Below are 19318 nucleotides of genomic sequence, written 5' to 3' on the forward strand. Positions count from 1 at the left end.
TTTATAAGGGGGAAACTATTGACTAGCTGATTCTTTCCCCCCTTCACTGTATATTTATAAGGGGGGAAACTATTGGCTAGCTGATTCTTTCCCCTTCCCTGTATATTTATATGGGGGGAAACTATTGGCTAGCTGATTCTTTCCCCTTCCCTGTATATTTATAAGGGGGAAACTATTGACTAGCTGATTCTTTCCCCCCCCCCCCCTTCACTGTATATTTATAAGGGGGGAAACTATTGGCTAGCTGATTCTTTCCCCCTTCACTGTATATTTATAAGGGGGGAAACTATTGGCTAGCTGATTCTTTCCCCCTTCCCTGTATATTTATATGGGGGGAAACTATTGGCTAGCTGATTCTTTCCCCCCTTCCCTGTCTATTTATTTCTATATGGGGGAAACTATTGGCTAGCTGATTCTTTCCCCCCTTCCCTGTATATTTATTTCTATATGGGGGAAATTATTGGCTAGCTGATTCTTTCCCCCCTTCCCTGTCTATTTATTTCTATATGGGGGAAACTATTGGCTAGCTGATTCTTTCCCCCTTCCCTGTATATTTATAAGGGGGGAAACTATTGGCTAGCTGATTCTTTCCCCCTTCCCTGTATATTTATATGGGGGGAAACTATTGGCTAGCTGATTCTTTCCCCCCTTCCCTGTCTATTTATTTCTATATGGGGGAAACTATTGGCTAGCTGATTCTTTCCCCCCTTCCCTGTCTATTTATTTCTATATGGGGGAAACTATTGGCTAGCTGATTCTTTCCCCCTTCCCTGTATATTTATAAGGGGGGAAACTATTGACTAGCTGATTCTTTCCCCCTTCCCTGTATATTTATAAGGGGGGAAAACTTTGGCTAGCTGATTCTTTCCCCCTTCCCCGTATATTTATAAGGGGGGAAACTATTGGCTAGCTGATTCTTTCCCCCTTCACTGTATATCTATAAGGGGGGAAACTATTGGCTAGCTGATTCTTTCCCCCCTTCACTGTATATCTATAAGAGGGGACACTATTGGCTAGCTGATTCTTTCCCCCTTCCCTGTATATTTATAAGGGGGGAAACTATTGACTAGCTGATTCTTTCCCCCCTTCACTGTATATTTATAAGGGGGGAAACTATTGGCTAGCTGATTCTTTCCCCAGAAAAAAGAAGGAATTAGAAGAGATTCGTTTGGAAAAACTTAAAGGTAGTGTAATTCGGTCAAAAGCTTTATGGATAGAGGAAGGGGAAAAGCCTACACAATATTTTTTAAATCTAGAAAGTAGAAATTATGTATCAAAAATTATTCCAAAACTTGAGAAAGAAAATGGAGAGTTTATCACTAATCAAGATGAAATTCTTAGTGAAGTTAAATCCTTTTATGAACAATTATACTCTGTTGACAAGAACATTGAGGAAGTAGATTTAGAAGAATTTTTAGAAGGTTGTGAAGTTCCAAAATTAAATAATACAGAATCTTCGAGTATGGAGGGTCTAATAACGTTTGAAGAAGCATCAACAACTCTTAAAAATATGAAAAATAATAAAAGTCCGGGATCGGATGGATACACTTGAGAGTTTTTCAAATGTTTTTGGAGTAAATTGGGGTTTTTCGTTGTTTGTTCTATTAATTATGGTACTTAAATGGTCAACTTTCAATCACCACAACGTCGGGGCATTATCACCTGTATTCCAAAGCCAAACAAATCAAAATACTTTATTAAAAACTGGCGTCCAATTTCTTTATTAAACATTGTATATAAAATAGCTTCTGGGACAATAGCTAACAGGATTAAAAATATTTTGGGTAAAATTTTGAATTCAGACCAGACAGGTTTTATTTCTGGACGATATTTAGGAGAAAATACAAGATCAATTTATGACATTATGCAATACACTGAGGAATATGATATCCCTGGAATGTTGTTAATAATTGATTTCGAAAAAGCTTTTGACTCCGTTTCCTGGAAATTTATTGATAAAACTCTGAAATACTTTAATTTTGGAAATAGTTTTAAGAAATTGGATAAAAGTTTTTTACATCATAATGCTAGCTCTGCAATTAATCAAGGAGGTAATGTTGTCTTCATTTTTTAATATTATGCGCGTGTATGTCCAAGGCGATCCAATCGCTCCTTAAATTTTTTATCATCTGTGCGGAAGTTCTTAGCTATTCGTCATAGAAATAACAGAAACATTGTTGGTATAAAATATAGAAAATTGTAGTATTTTTAAATTCTCAATATGCAGATGACACTTCTCTAATACTTGATGGATCTGAAAACTCTTTGAAGGCAGCTGTTACAGAATTAAATATTTATTGCCAAAATTTCAGGGACTTAAAATAAATACAGGAAAAATCACAGGTTATTTGGATAGGCAGTAAAAAGTATAAGTAATGATACACTTATTCCGAGCTATGAACTTACAATGGGGGAGTTACTAAATTTACACTTCTTGGTATTGACTTTCATGTTGATCTTCATAAAATACCAAAAATGAACTTTGATAAAAAATTATATAAACTAAAAAATTTAATACAAACATGGAACAAAAGGAAAATATCTCCTATTGGTAGAGTGTGTATCATAAAATCTCTCTTAATTTCTCAGTTAAATCATCTTTTTATTTCACTTCCCAAATCCAGATGAAAATTTTGTAAAACATCTTAACACAGTTCTTTTTAATTTTCTTTGGAATAGCAACTCAGATAAAGTTAAGCGAGATGTAGTTATCCAAAATTATATAGATGGAGGTTTGAAAATGATTCATCTTTCATCGTTTATAGACTCGTTAAAGATAGGGTGGATAAGAAGAATTTTTAGATCAAATGGTAAATGGCAAATGATTCTAAAAAACTAAAGTAAACTTTCTTTATCTGGCAAACTGTGGAAGTGAATATCTGAATAAAATTATATCTAATTGTAAGAATGATTTTTGGAAGGATGTATTTACAGCATGGTTCAAACTAAGAATAAAGGATAAATCAATTAGAAGCAGAAAAACACTCTGTTCTTAAGACACCAATTTGGTACAATAAAAACATTACTGTTGGAAATAAAACGATTTTCTACCAATCATGGTTTAGAAAGGGAATTTCAATTATACAAGACCTGTTAAAAAGTGTTTCTCCATGTTCATTCCTTACATATGATGAATTTTGTAATAGTTATGGTGTAATAAGTAATTATCTTCAATATAATGGACTGATATCCAGCATTAAAAAGTATCTGAATAATATAAATTTACCAAATGAAATACTATTTTATCCAATTATTCCTTTAGTCTTGAAATTATACTGAAAAAACATTTGTGGAGTCCAAGATTTTTATAGAGCACTTGTCAAAAACAATACTGTAATAACTGGTCAAGCTAAATGGGGAACCTCTTTTGACTACGATCAAGAAACATGGAAAGATATATATAATATACCCTTCATCTCTACCAATAATACTAAACTTCAGTGGCTTCAGTTTCCGAATCTCCCATTATATACTAACAACTAACACTTATCTTTGTAAAATTGGTCTCTCTAATAATCCTTATTGTTTGTTATGTGCTTTAGAAAGGGAGACAATCACTCATCTATTTTGGGAATGCTCTGAAGTTCAGGATTTTTTAGCTAATTTTGAAAGTCTTTTAGATATTCTGTTTATACCATTTGCAATTAATGAAGAAACTATGCTTTTCGGAAAATTTAATCATAACGGAATATATCAAAGAATCGATAATGAAATTGTTCTTTTTATCAAACACTATATTTATAAAACAAGATGTTTACATGGTTCTTTAAATGTGATGGCTTTTTTAAACTGTATTAAAGACTATCATTATGTTCAAAAATATATAGCTTATAAAAAAGGAGAGAAAAAAACTTTTAAAAAATTTACCAAAGATTGGAAAAAATGGATAAAGCTAATAGAACTCACATATCCCTGACAGTTGCACATATCTTTTATTAAAATAGAATATATATTTATTTGTTGTCATACATACATGTGTCATGCTTGCTTTTGATCAGGATGTTGAGCAGTAATTTTTAATTCAATTGTAACTATCAAATATAGAATGACTATCTAACTCCTTGCCTCCTTCTTCTTTTTTCTTTTTTTCCCCTTCTTTCTTTCTTTTTCTTTCTTTACTTTTTTGTTTTTTGTTTTAATGGTTTTTTCATTTAGTTGATTCATTATTCTTCATATAAGAATATATCTACATCTAAATATTATACTTCACGATCTCTCGTTTCTAGTTCATCCCATTATCCCTTCTTTCCTTCCCAATTCTTTGTTCTTTTTTATTTTTTTTTTCTCTCCCTCCCCTCTCTCTATAAAAAAAATCAAACAATGAAATTATAATGATGAATGAAAGAATGGCAGAGTGAAAGATGTGCATGGAAGATAACTATATCAATAATTCATGAATATGTGATTGATGTAAAACTGATTTGTTTGATGTTTTGTATTGTTTGACAAAAAATAAAAAATTACAAAAAAAAAAGATATTACAAATATCTGGTATGAATCCTTTTTGTTCCGGAACATCGTCGTTTAGATAGGTTTTATACACGCACTAAAAAGACTTTCTTTGCAAGGTAATCGTTCGGGTAGTTTTATAAGTCGATGGAGAAATTGTAGTTTTCGCTTATCAATTTCTGCTCCAATACGAAAGGGACCGAGCATGCTCTCCGCGATGTCAGATCTTGTGCGCGTAGGAAAATCCTGAATTTTTTTAACTGCAAGGTGTTGAAATCGGGAAAGTTTGTCGTTATCGTTTGTTCGGATGTTGTTCCATGTTTCAGATCTATAGAGTGCGGATGGCAGTACAACTTTTCCGTATAGGTGTAGGGTCCTAGTGGAACCTACACATGGAATTTGAGAAAGATCCCTTTAGTACTTTCTGAGAAATAGCCGTAACAAGAATTGTTAACGGACGGACGGACGACGGACGAAAGGCGATTTGAATAGCCCACCATCTGATGATGGTGGGCTAAAAAGTGACGCTTGATAGCACCAAATATAAGTTAAAATGTCAGAATTGATGCAGAGTTAGTCATTAATCAATTTACACAATAAATCAAAAAGGGAACCAACAGTATTCATAGTTTGATCCTGCGTTTAATGTGACATAAGTGTTATAGAGGCTTTAAAAAAGTAGCGATGTTTAATGGGTTAATGGCGTTTATTGGGTAAAATACCGTAGATGTAGGGTAGATGGGTCGGATTACATTCAATGTCAAGAAAGAATTCCATAGGAATGTGTGAGCTGCAGGTTGGCAAAAGCTTGTAGTAAAAGACGCCAAAATAGTATAACCAATGTTTCCTACTTGCAGGTAACACAACATCGATAACCAACATATCTTTTTGTTGAATTGTTTATTTTCGAAAATTTGCACTTTGTTGAAATCATTTCACGTTCACAGATGTCTATTGCGGTTTTCAGAAAGACTGAAAAAAATAATCAGATTAAGTTGTCTATTTGATTACATACAGCATACACCTGATATTTGATGGGGATCTTTTAAAAATAAATAATGCCAGAATAAAGTCTCAAATTTCCTTTAGAATTCAACAAATACTAAACCCATCAAATCCCTAGATTATCCACTGCTGTGGCAGGAGAATTTACACACCAGCTCCTGCACTGGTGAAAGTCTTGTATGTGTACTCTCTGTTGAGTCTTTTTTTCTCAGACCTATAATATAAATAAGTGTATCAGAATTAAAATTCTGAATCCACGGTAGATGAAGACTGCTTCCTCACAGTCCCTTCACAGATCAGTTAGGATGATAATCACTCTCCCAAAGGCAAGCACCTGCTGCTGTCAGGAGTCCAAAGGGTAATGACCGCTGCCCAGTTTTATCTGACCAGAGATCTAACGATGTCCACTTTAGAGACTACGCCGCGTTGTTTTGATTGTTGATAAGATCAAGTTGTGATAAACTGGCCTGTACGCCTTTAAGATTCTCTTGCCACTGAATGAGGTGCTGTTTTAACATCTGCCACTGCTGACGGCCGAAGGTGCGGTGGGTGGTCGAACTGATCAGTACTTTCTTTTGCATCTGATCAATTTTGGCTCTCACGGCCTTCGTTCTCAATACTGCAAAAACAAAATAACAAGACAATAATATGGATGTCATAATTTTGTTTTTCCTTCATTAACAGATTTAATGCCAATTCAGATAAAGATCTACAATTATTTGTCACTTTTGCTATACCAATCAATTTAGCTGAAGTACTTTAAGGCTACTAAGTACTAAATGCCATCCAATATAAAACCATATATTACGTCCCTAACTGCAACATGGAAATGTCAACTGATCACTGTCAAAATGGCTCTTTCACCTTATGGATTCTATTATACTAGCTAATACCATATAATGAGTAAAGAATGTCAACATTAGGAATAACCTGGTATCTTTATATAGCATCTCAAATCTGTAACAGTGCTAGAGTTTTGCAGACAAGCATTCTATATTGTGACCTAGCGCACATTGCAATGATTGTGTGAAAACCCCCGATGTAGACAGATTCTTTATCTCTTCAATATTGAGATTAAATGTCTTATACTAATAAAAGATGCCATATAAATACCACTTATGATTTATACGTAGATTTAGAATTTCTGTTTTGCTCTTGCAAGACGCTTTACTTTTGATCTTTAACAGTAATTACTTGTATGATTTTTGTTGTATCAGGAGATGTTAAAACATGAAATGGCCAGTACTTAAAATTGTAATGTTTCTGATGTATACTATTTACCATCAATGATGAATGGTTCAATCTCTTCAGCAGTAATCAGCATTTCCTCCTGTAGAACACTGTACTCAATCTCTGTCTTGTTCTCGGCCATCTGCATGAATGTCAGAAGTCGCATCTTTCTCATGTTCTGTTCATGAGAGAGGCCTAGCAACGAAACATAAATCAAATACCTTAATGTCATTTTTTTAAAATTTCTTGTTTTGATGTGGTTTTTTTTAAAACAGAATTTAAGAATGAATGTCCAAGAGCCAAAATGGGATCCACTGGTAGACAGTGCCGGACACCTTGGATACTCTCACATTAATCTAGCACCAGTCTAACAGAGTTAGTGTGTCCTACAGATCATACAGCTCTGTACGACAATAGGTGGTGCTCCTCACTTTATTTCAAATATTTAGATTATTTGCACTATGAATTAACGTAGACTGGGAGATCATTTTGAAGCCAATTTAATAGTATGCTAATGGTCTCTTCTTCATGGCTTCAAATTTGAAATGAATTCTGTTTAAAGCTTATATCATATTCCACTCCCATTTTTTGCTGTTTAAAATGTTAAGTACATGTAGGCCTAGTTTCAGTAAGATTTTGAGAAGAAAAATATATTAGCAAAAATACACAATTTCAATAAATTCAGGGAATTTTCAAAAAAACATACTTCGCAAGTCACTTGAATTGATAGTGTTAGTTAAACTGTCTGAGAGCCAAAATGGGATCCACTGGTAGACAGTGCCGGACACCTTGGATACTCTCATATTGATCTAGCACCAGTCTAACAGAGTTAGTGTGTCCTACAGATCATACAGCTCTGTACAACAACATGTGGTGCTCTTCACTCTATTTCAAATATTTAGTTTATACACACTATGGATTAACCTAGACTAGAAATCAGTCGTGAAGACAATTTAATAGCTCTGAACTTTTCTGTCTTCATGGTGAATTTTAATATATAGCAAAAGTATTACAGATAGATATACCGGTAAATGACCAAATTAGTTTTAAAATTCCACTGCCATATTTTGTTGTTAAGAATGTTAATTATGGTACATGTAGACTTAGTTTTACCATTATTTTGAAAAGAATCAATACATAACAAAAATGTACATTTTCAAACAAAAAACTTTGTGGAGGTCACCTGAATTTATGATGTTACATGGATGATTGTGGTGATTTGTTAATGTCTGAGAGCCAAAATGGGATCCACTGGTAGACAGTGCCGGACACCTTGGATACTCTCACATTAATCTAGCACCAGTCTAACAGAGTTAGTGTGTCCTACAGATCATACAGCTCTGTACGACAACATGTGGTGCTTTATATGGTTTTTACTGTATGGTTGTGTTTAAAGTCAATGTTGTAAACTCATAACACTCTTTTCAATTTCACAAAGAACAGAACATTGGAGGCAGAGAATTTATGTAGTTACACATCCAAATCTAGAACCCTATTAAAGGCCCACTACCTTTAGGAAACAAAAAATAAAAGTTTTTTTAAAACAATAATAATATACGAAAAAGTATATTAAGATGTTATAACACCAACCAAATGCAGGATTTCCTGCGTAAACTATGTTAACAGTCAAGATTCATGTCACTGTTTTGCCTTCTGGTGCAGTGATAATCAACCAACGCGCGGTAATTAGGACGACGGCGGGAAACATAAAACGACCCGCGTTATGAAAATTGGCATTATATTTGTTTATATTAAATTGTTAAGAAGGAGCTGATAAGTGTAGTATTAACGGTAAGTTAATAACATTTGTGACTCTACAACATAATCAATTTCGTTTTACATTCCCATTTTACAAATTAAAAGCCGTTTCAGAAAAGTAGTGGCCCTTTAAATCAAAATGTTCTCTAGTCTTAAATTCCCTCATGTGAAACATGTTTTCGACATACCTTGCCATGGCATTTTATTTTATCTAGGCTTCATTAATTACTAAAATTAGCTTGCACACCATATTTAAAGGAATTTACACATTTTTTGTGTGTCCAGAATCCAGACTGGATGAGTTTTCGAGCATTTAGACAATTTTAGAAGTAGTTTTTTACACTGAATGATAATCTGGAGGCTATTACTACCAGTACTATATACAATGAAACTGAAGCCCTAAAGGTTATGGCATTAAAGAAAGACTTATGTTTATCTAAAGAAACTTTTTATTTCCATGAAATGACAAGATATGTGCTAAATGTCACACACTTTCAGGAAACCATAAAAAGCATGTCAATTGTACCATGTTCTTATAATTAATTCCACCTGGTTTAGTTACCACCAATATTTCAAACTCCGAATATTTCATGGGGTTACTATCACTGTCGTGATATCCGCCATTGGACATGTCAAAGCAAAACTGAAGGCTCTATATGTGACAAAAGACATTACAGGTGTTTGGACCTCTGATATACATCAAAAGACTTCCCTCTGTAAATCATCATAGAAGACCTCTGTAGGCCTGTAGTTGTGATTGCTTTCTCTCCTGAAGTGCCTTCAATTTTGCTATGACATACTCCAAGGGTGGATATGATGACAGTGACAGTGACCCCTGGAGTATCAAGGATGAATATCCTCAGTTTTAGTCAAGACGTGTGAAATATACTGTGTACATTTCCTTCTGTTGAAAGTCTAAACCTACACCACATAACATTAATTATCATTTGTCTGAGAGCCAAAATGGGATCCACTGGTAGACAGTGCCGGACACCTTGGATACTCTCATATTGATCTAGCACCAGTCTAACAGAGTTAGTGTGTCCTACAGATCATACAGCTCTGTACAACAACATGTGGTGCTCACATTCTGAGTTGATTTCAATTTGTTAGAAGTGGAATATCTTTATAAATGACTTACATAGAGATTTCACAAAGTCTGTGTTGTTTTTGTAGAACTGCTGGTACTGTGATATCTTCCCAGAGACAAATATTGTCAAAAGCTGCAAAATACATCAATAATTTATTGGCACATATATGCAGCTTAAACACATACACTTTTACTACTTTTTCTCTGACATTTATAAATTTTATCCTTCTATTACTAAATACAATATTATGTTTTAAAGACATTAACTATTTCAATATGGTATTTAGGCATTCAAACTTTATAATTAAAGGGACAATTCAGTCTAAGAAAACATTAAAATTTGTACATATATCGAAAAAAAAACCCAGTTCTAATGGAAATTAGATCAGTCGGTTTTACTGTGATATGCCTGAAAAGCCCGTGGTTGTGACATGTGTGTAGATGTTCAAACTCGCTCGCTGTCCGCCATTACACATTGTGGTCGAACTTCTTGTATGCCGAACCCTGTCCCTTGCTCGTAGAGTAATGCAACTTTTGTCTAGAACTGCTAAAATCGCTCTGACAGTAGTGAGTTTACCTTATTAGGCGAATTGTCTTGCCTAAAAATCATTTTATCACCTTCTCAGGGGTTATGTAGCTTATTTGTTTAACGTGCGTGACTTTGGCTCGGGTATGGGTACAGCGTCCATATTGTACCTGTTAATCGTGTTGATCAACGATTTGATATTTCAACGATATTAATTAAAATACTAAACAATGACGTGGAATTTGTCAATATTTTATGTTATATGTTTCATAAGAAATGTAGAACAATACATTTATGCCATATTTTGCTTCTTGGTTATGTAAAAGAACTAGCCTGAGTGAAATGTCCCTTTAACTTGAACTAGTAATGATCTATAAAGTATACAGAAATAAACAGTCACTTGATATGTAGAATATTATGAAATGTTTACATTATTTATAGAAGGATTTCATATTGGGTCGCTCAATGCTTGTGATACTCATTATTCTTGAGTAAAAGAACGTGAACTTACATCATGTATGAGCTCTCCTTCGAGAAACTTCACTGGTTTCAAGGTAAGTAAATGGTCCATAAGGAAAGTATTAGGGTCTCCTAAATGTGTAACTATACACCTACAAAATCAAAGGATTGTACATGTTACATCTTGTATACAAAATGTGAAGTAGTCTTATACTTGTAAAATTTCATTTTCAATATTGAAAGCTATATACTTTTATTTGCTTTATGTCCATATACATATGTATTACACGTGTACACACAATGAGGCATTAAAGCCGTTCACCTTTCACTAACAAATAAAGACATTTATCGAGACTTTTCCTTTTTTGGGGACACCCAATTGAATTTTTTTTCATATTTAAGCCCAATTCTCAGAATTTGCAGTTTGAGCCTCAAAACATCTTTCCCAATTCAACAATTTTCTTCCCAAAATGAGAAAAAAAGGCTCTATTCCAAACAAATGAGAACAAAGCCCTATTTATACCATGAACACTTAGTTTTAGCTTCAATTTTTATAACATAATTTCACTTTGTTGTTTCAGTTAAACTGTCTGAGAGCCAAAATGGGATCCACTGGTAGACAGTGCCGGACACCTTGGATACTCTCACATTAATCTAGCACCAGTCTAACAGAGTAAGTGTGTCCTACAGATCATACAGCTCTGTACGACAACATGTGGTGCTGAAAGGCAGATTTCGATTCAGTTTTGAAGTAGCAAGATAACATTAGACTTCTTAAACCATTAAGGTTAACAACTTTGCTGAAAATCTTGTTTCTATCATAGAAAGGAGGTTTTTAGCAAAGTTTGTTCTTTGTGTATCATAGCAAGGCTGATTCCATCATTTTTCAAAAGGCACCCCTGGCAGCTAGATTAGGATTTTGTTCTTGGTAGAGAAATTTAACACTTTTCATTTACAAGTAAGTTTTACAAACTGAGGAATTCTTGAATTTTGGAATTCGCTTTGCTATAATACATATAGAACAATATCTTTGCTTAAAACCGTGTGTCTATAATACACTAAGTCTAGTTACCTGTGTGCATCATCGCGAGCTTGTGAGGCATTGTCTTCTGTGTAGGATCCTAGTAAATCTATCATCACTTTGGTAGCTGTTTCACTGTAAAACAAAACACATCATATAGTTTAACTTAGTTTCAACATCAGAAAGTGTTAATGATTAGCGGCCATAAATGTATATTATATCTGTTATAATTTAATACATAGTTCACAATTTAAGTAAGATGACAGAATTATTAGTGTGACATTAGTCCAAATTGCTTTATTTACATTTATACAGAGAGTCAGGTAACAATATCATTTAGTGTGACTGGTTTATTTAGTATCCAACAAAGGAAGAGTTGTCTACCTTGGTTACCAGTACTTTTTCTATTGCATCACTGATTTTTCTCAAAAGCCACAAATTTTGCCAGCGAGAAATTTTCATGATGCACATTATATTCTCAGAATATTCTTATTTAACGATCTATTAATAAACCACCTTATCCAGCAATTACTTAATGTGTTTGGAAGTTAATTTACCGAACATATTGGCGAATTTTTCATTTTAAATTTACTTAGGCCAAAAAAAAAATTTCTTAGTTTCTCAGGCCCCGCCGCATCGATATTTTCCCCCCACACCAACGGTTTTTATGCCCCATAACTAAAAATTAAAATTGAGACCGCCGCATCGAATGCACCCCAAATTTCCATTCGAACTCACCCGAAATTTCCATTCGAAAACGCACCCGGAAATTGGCTCCAATTTTAGTATGCACCTTTCATTTCAGGTAAAAAATGGCTGCCGATGTCAGCATTTGAGGAATGTTTCCTCCCAGGATTATGTATTTTCAACTGGTTTTATTTGGATATAGTTACGATTGAGATATTTAAAAGCTGTTCTTAAAGACTGAGTAAGAATTTACATTTTCTACACATGTTTTCATTGATTTTCATGTCCTTCAAGTGAGAAAAAAAATAAAATCTGCCGCATTTGTTTTCAGAGAAATAAAAAATAAAAAATATTCCCGCCACTCGCACTGACTTTTTCAAAAAAGTGGCCTGAGAAAACTAACAATTAATTTTTTTTGGCCTTAAACATAGATGACAATTGTGAAAACTGCATAGACCATGATAGAGGCCTTTAATCAATTTATGAAGTCTTCCCAATGAAGAAAAATTACCCTAAAATGTTTTTTTCCCAAAGAAGAAATGATATCATGAAAATCTTTCTTAAATAAAGGCAGTTTTTTCAAATCAGTTCAGTTCTTTCACTTTTCAGTTAGTATTTCACTCTGATATACTTAAGGTTAGGTCACTTTTAGAACAGTAAATCAATATTATGATATTGTCACTCTGATATACTTAAGGTTAAGGTTCACTGTATTTTAGAACAGTAAATCAGATATTATGATATTGTCACTCTGATATACTTAACACAATACTGTAGTAAACTTAGAGAATGAATCTATGTCAGAATTATGAAATCAATAAACCCTTGAAAAGTTTAATTAAGTTCATGTTATCCGTTGGAAATTTTCTTTACACCAAAATAGTTGTAGAAATCTGAAGATAATACAGACTACTAGATATAACAATGCAGATACCATAACTAAAACAAAACTAAATCATGCTTACATGTAGATGTTACATGGTTATGTAGTATTTGACATAATTTGTCAAACACCTTGGTTACCATTTTATATTCAATATAGCATCACTGATTTTTCTTTAAAGCTGGATATAACACTAAAAAGAAATTTTCATGATGTTGTATCATAAGTGAATTTCTTCATCGTTTTTGTGTGAATGATTTCATGTTTTCTTCAAGAACATGCATCAGTTTCCAAAGTTTGGGTTCTTCACTCACCTTAACTTTGAGTCTATAAGAGCATCGTGTAAATTTCTCAGTAGATTCTGTAATTTCTTTGGGCTAATGTCCCACATAGATGTCCATCTCTTCACCTGGAATATTTTTTGGCATAATGATAGACAACAAAATCAAATTAATTTCTAAAGAAATCGTTTCTAACTTGTATCATAATAATTTCTCTTTTTTGAAATCACAAACATCTATCCTGAACAACTTTTTTAATAAGATTCAAAACTTAACATTTAGCTGTGTGTAATCTTAAGAAAAGTTAACAAATAATATTAAGGGAAGTTTGAACAAGCTTAAATTACAAGAGTACAAGAATTAGTCAATTTTTAATGTAATAACAGGAGTTGAAGTCTGTCTTTAACCTTCTCATCCTAAGACTAATAGACTATAAAGTCAACTCAACAATATAAAAGAGAAGTTTTGAACAAATTATTATGAAGAACAAGAATTGGCAAATTTAGTAGTCTTTTACCTTGTCATTTCATGCTGATAACACCAAGTCAACAGATATATTTAGAAGTTTGAAACAATCTAATTAAAATTAGACTTGTAATTCCGCTCCATTACGATGCTCTACGTTGCGCTCCAATACAAGATCTAACGATGCCCCATTCGGGGTCACCTAGATCGAAGTTTGAAACAAGTTATTTTACCAAAGTACTACAAGAGGCCCAGAGGGCCTGTATCGCTCACCTGGTTTTTTGTTAGTAATTATCACAAGACTCAGACAATTAGAAAAATAAGCAAAATTGACTCCCAAAGTTTAATTTTGAATCACAACCATACAATGATGCTATTGATACCATACAAATATGCTATCCAATACATAGGTTCAGAGACAAAGTAATTTATATGAAAATAGTAGCCTAATTGACCTTTTGACCTCGCATCTATTGCCGTCTAAGGCCCCGGGGGTCAGCCCTATCATTTGTACAATTTCAAATCCCAACCCTATAAGGATGCTACCATTGCATTATAAGTGCTCTTCCATTCTTAGTTGCAGAGAAGAAGTCGTTTATATGGAAATAGCTAAATTGACCCCTTTTGACCCCACCCTTCAGGCCCCCGGGGGGTCAGCCCCATCATTTGCAAAATTTTGAATCCAAACCCTATAAGGATGTTACCATTGCATTATGAGCGTAATCCCATGTTTAGTTGCAGACAAAAAGTCATTTATATGGAAATTGACCACTTTTGACCCCGCCCCTCAGGCCCCCGGGGGGTCAGCCCTATCATGTGCACAATTTTGAATTCCCACACTATAAGGATACTACCATTGTATTATGGGTGCTATACCGTGCTTAGTTTCAGAGAAGAAGTCGTTTATATGGAAATAGCCAAATTGGCCACTTTCGACCCCGCCCCTCAGGCCCCCTTGGGGTCAGCCCCATCATTTGCACAATTTTGAATCCCCACCCTATAAATATGCTACCATTGCATTATGGGTGCTATACCATGCTTAGTTTCAGAGAAGAAGTCGTTTATATGGAAATAGCCAAATTAGCCCCTTTTGACCCCGCCCCTCAGGCCCCCTGGGGGTCAGCCCCATCATTTGTACAATTTTGAATCTCCATCCTATAAGGATGCTACCATTGCATTATGGGTGCTATCCCATGCTTGGTTTCAGAGAAGAAGTCGTTTATATGGAAATAGCCAAATTGAACCCTTTTGACCCCGCCCCTCAGGCCCCCCGGCGGTCAGCCACATCATTTGTACAATTTTGAATCCCCAACCTATAAAGATACTACCATTGCATTATGAGTGCTATCTCATGCTTAGTTTCAGAGAAGAAGTTGTTTATATGGAAATAGCCAATTTGACCCCGCCCCTCAGGCCCCCGGGGGTCAGCCCCATCATTTGTACAATTTTGAATCCCCACCCTATAAGGATGCTACTATTGCATTATGGGTGCTATCCCATGCTTGGTTTCAGAGAAGAAGTCGTTTATATGGAAATAGCCAAATTGACCCCTTTTGACCCCACCCCTCAGGCCCCTGGGGGGTCAGCCACATCATTTGTACAATTTTTAATCCCTACCCTATAACGATACTACCATTGCATTATGAGTGCTATTTCATGCTTAGTTTCAGAGAAGAAGTCGTTTATATGGAAATAGCCAAATTGACCCCATTTGACCCCGCCCCTCAGGCCCCCGGGGGGTCAGCCCCATCATTTGTACAATTTTGAATCCCCACCCTATAAGGATGCTACCATTGCATTATGGGTGCTATCCCATGCTTGGTTTCAGAGAAGAAGTCGTTTATATGGAAATAGCCAAATGGACCCCATTTGACCCCGCCCCTCAGGCCCCCGGGGGGTCAGCCCCATCATTTGTACAATTTTGAATCCCCACCCTATAAGGATGCTACCATTGCATTATGGGTGCTATCCCATGCTTGGTTTCAGAGAAGAAGTCGTTTATATGGAAATAGCCAAATTGACCCCTTTTGGCCCCGCCCCTCAGGCCCCTGGGGGGGTCAGACCCATCATTTGTACAATTTTCAGTTAGTAGCCCATAAGGATGCTACCAGCCAAATTTTGTTGAAATCCGACCAGCGGTTATGGAGAAGAAGTCGATTGTTGACGGACGGACGACGGACGACGGACGACGGACGACGGACGACGGACGCCGGACGCCACGGTATGGCATAAGCTCACCTTGGTCCTTCGGACCAGGTGAGCTAATAATTGGATAATCTTCCACCTAAAGACGGAATGAACGACCTTTTACCTTCTCTAAGTCTGTATCCACCAGTAGTATAAGGTCGGCCTGGTGAGCTAATTTAACCATAGCTACATACACATCAGCACGAAGGGCAGACTTCTCATCAAGACCATAAAACAGATTGGACAATCTGTAAAAATGAGGAGAGATTGTTAAAGGGTTTATTTCTCTAGATTGAGAAAAAATACTTTGTTTATTACTTTGTGTATCTCTTTGTATATTTATTTGATAATTACAATTATAACCGATACAAGCATTTGCATGATACACTGCTTGAAGTTTACACAAAACAGATGTGTTTAGCATTGTCTAACTCTAATGTCAATGTTGTTAATTCATAGAAGAACATCGCTGGCAGGTATCTCTTGGTATGTTTTTAAAAGGTTAGTGTCACTAAATCACGACAAAATCTACCTAAACACACCAACGGGATAAGGTAGTGACTTCCAGTTAGAATTTGCGCATAAAGTCACTGATTTTTCAGGGAATTTTGGGAAAAAAAAATTTGTAACAAATTGGGAATATTTAATCGCTAAAAAAAAGAGCAGTTTTGGGGAAAATTTATCCATTATTGAAAATGGTATTATAGGTCATTAGATATTGTAAAACTGTTTCATTTTATCAAAAGGTGATAACCATCACACCAGTTTCAGAGTAGTTTGTTTTTAGATTAAATAACAAGGGGAGAGATTTCAGGGTTTTATTCGTTTTTCAGCGATATGATTTGGGAATTTTTTCATTCTAATTGGGAAGAAAATAGGGGGGGGGGGATTGGCATTGGGAAAGGGGGCTGTTTACCAACCCCAGTTATATAAGAAAAGTCACTGAAAGAAGTACACAGACTCCACACCTGACAACGAAAATAATAGAGCGAAAGTATGCTCACACTAAAAATTTGGTATTTGAAATGTTAACACCACATAATAAAAGTCCTAAAAATTGGTATGCTTACACTTTAATTCTGTTCTGTGCTCTTTTGTCACTTTTTTGCTGTTTACCAACTTTCTCACAGAACATGGTGACAGGTTCAGCCATCTCTTCCTGGGGTAGGACAAGGATTAAGGATATGATGCTGTTGAAGATCATCTCAAGATCTGTACAAAATACAGTTACAGAATGATACATGCATGTCTGTTAGTATGAACAGTTCTAACCATATTCGACTTATGGTTAATTTGAACTGGTGATATGTTCATTTTTCCTCTTTTCCCCCCATTCAATACAATAATTAACAAAAAATAGCTAAAGATAGTTCAATATGTATAGTAAAACAATGTTAAGATGAATATGGTTTTAATAAAACACTTTTTTCATAATTAACTGACTTTCAGTCAACACTTGACTTTTAGTCAGAGTGTCTTCATTTTATTTCCAGACCCAAGTTTATTTTGAATTTCCAAACATGTTAGACAAAAAGTGGGCCAGTGTTTTTCCAGGGTATTTTGGGAAATTGCCACCTGGTGAAAATTGGGAATTTTTGTGCGATAAAAGTAGGAAATTGGGAAAATGTTTAACCGTGTTTATGGAAATATTGGAAAAGGTAGAAATAAACAATTATCCTTCTCTAAGAATCAAGTATAAGAATGTATACTAAAATACAATGTTCAGACTTGGGATTTCCAGATTTTTTTGGTTTCGTCACATAAAATACGCTTCAACTCACTGATTTGGGAAATTTAAACATAGATTTGGGAAAATATAACAAGAAATACAATTGGGAATGGGGCTGAATTCTGGCCCCAAATATATAGGCAGGAAAAACACTGTGGGCCTTTGATATTTGTTTATGGCTTTAAACTTATTGAATTTTACAATAAAAAACAAAAATATCCATCTTAGAGATGAATACCATGCTTAGTCATCGAGCCATTTTCAAACCATAACTTGATTCATGATATGTAGTAACCTGTTTCATTGTTGATTTCTGTCCAGCAGACATTTGTAGCTTCTATGATGTTCCTAAGATCTGCATGAATTCCATCTTCTGAGGACTCCTCAGATATATCTGCTCCCAACGATTTCAAGAAGATTCGCAGCTCCTGTGCCTAAAAATCATAAAAATTCATAAATCGTAATATTCGGTACCAATGTAATATTGATAGATTTGAATATCAAATAAATTTATCATTTTAATTCTATGGATGATTTTCATCTTACTGTTGCATTGGGATAAGCGATAAATATTTATTGCAGCAAATTGTATGAAGCATTTATTTTCAGAGACAGCAAGGTTGTACCAGGAGAAAATATTTTTAAACCAACAGTTAATTTTACATAACGAAGGCATTTCAAAAGCACAATTCCGCAGTAACATAGACAGTTTATTAAGAATATCAACTGGGAATATAATACACAGTGCACTTCAATAAAGTGGATTTGCCAATGGAATACGTTTGGAAAGGAAAACACAATATCAGATCATCACGGGATCAAGAGAGAATTACATTTATGTCTGTACTGGCAGACGACCAGTTCTCGCCGAGTACAAATCCTCGCTATCGCATCTGTATCGATACGATTTACACGCAAATTTAGTCAATAAAGCATTCGTCTGATAGAAGACACTACCATGCTGATTTCCACAAAAATCGTCTCAAAATTCGTCTGTGATCGTACATGTACATATGCCATGGCAAGAATTGGTACCCGGCGAGAACTGGTAGCTTGCCAGTAAAGCTTAAAGTTTATTGCAATATATAACAACCACTCACCCCCCCCCCCCCATTCCGTATCATATGGTAACGGATTATACATATCTAAGTGCGTTTTTGCGGTATTACTTTGATGACTTGTAGTAAGTTAACTATTCTCTGTATCACAGACTCATAAAATATCATTTTGGAATAGTACCTGCTCAGGAATAGGCAAATCGATGAACACCGGTGTGCTCATGCTGCTTCCAATATGGCGGACACCAGTGAAAAAGGAAGATATGATAATCGCACTTCCGGTTGATGTCTAGACCAGATTTCATACCACTGATAAACATTTAAATGATTTTAAGCAACATTTCATTGATCTGTGTCAAGTATTTGATTGTATAATTATAAAAAAATCATTTATAATAATTTACAATCATCCAGACAGGCTTTATTCACATAAGGAGTTCATCATCTTTGTAGTGTTTGACGCGAGTAAAACCACGTGGAAAAGTCCTGT

At 34.9% G+C, this 19318-nt stretch overlaps 1 protein-coding gene across 1 annotated transcript; it reads right to left on the reverse strand.

Annotated features, from left to right (window-relative positions):
- Positions 1-5332: 5332 nt before the first annotated feature.
- On the reverse strand, positions 5333-19151 carry LOC138329301 (eukaryotic translation initiation factor 3 subunit M-like). Its single transcript, XM_069276197.1, has 10 exons — positions 19010-19151; positions 18066-18204; positions 17112-17253; positions 16166-16289; positions 13423-13517; positions 11590-11673; positions 10570-10669; positions 9584-9665; positions 6736-6879; positions 5333-6073 (listed from the first exon to the last, which is right to left on the reverse strand). The coding sequence occupies exons 1-10, from the start codon at positions 19049-19051 to the stop codon at positions 5871-5873; spliced, it is 1155 nt and encodes a 384-aa protein (XP_069132298.1). The 5' UTR covers positions 19052-19151; the 3' UTR covers positions 5333-5870.
- Positions 19152-19318: the final 167 nt, after the last annotated feature.

This window comes from Argopecten irradians, chromosome 8 (assembly GCF_041381155.1).
Source record: "Argopecten irradians isolate NY chromosome 8, Ai_NY, whole genome shotgun sequence".
NCBI classification, from domain to species: Eukaryota; Metazoa; Mollusca; class Bivalvia; order Pectinida; family Pectinidae; genus Argopecten; species Argopecten irradians.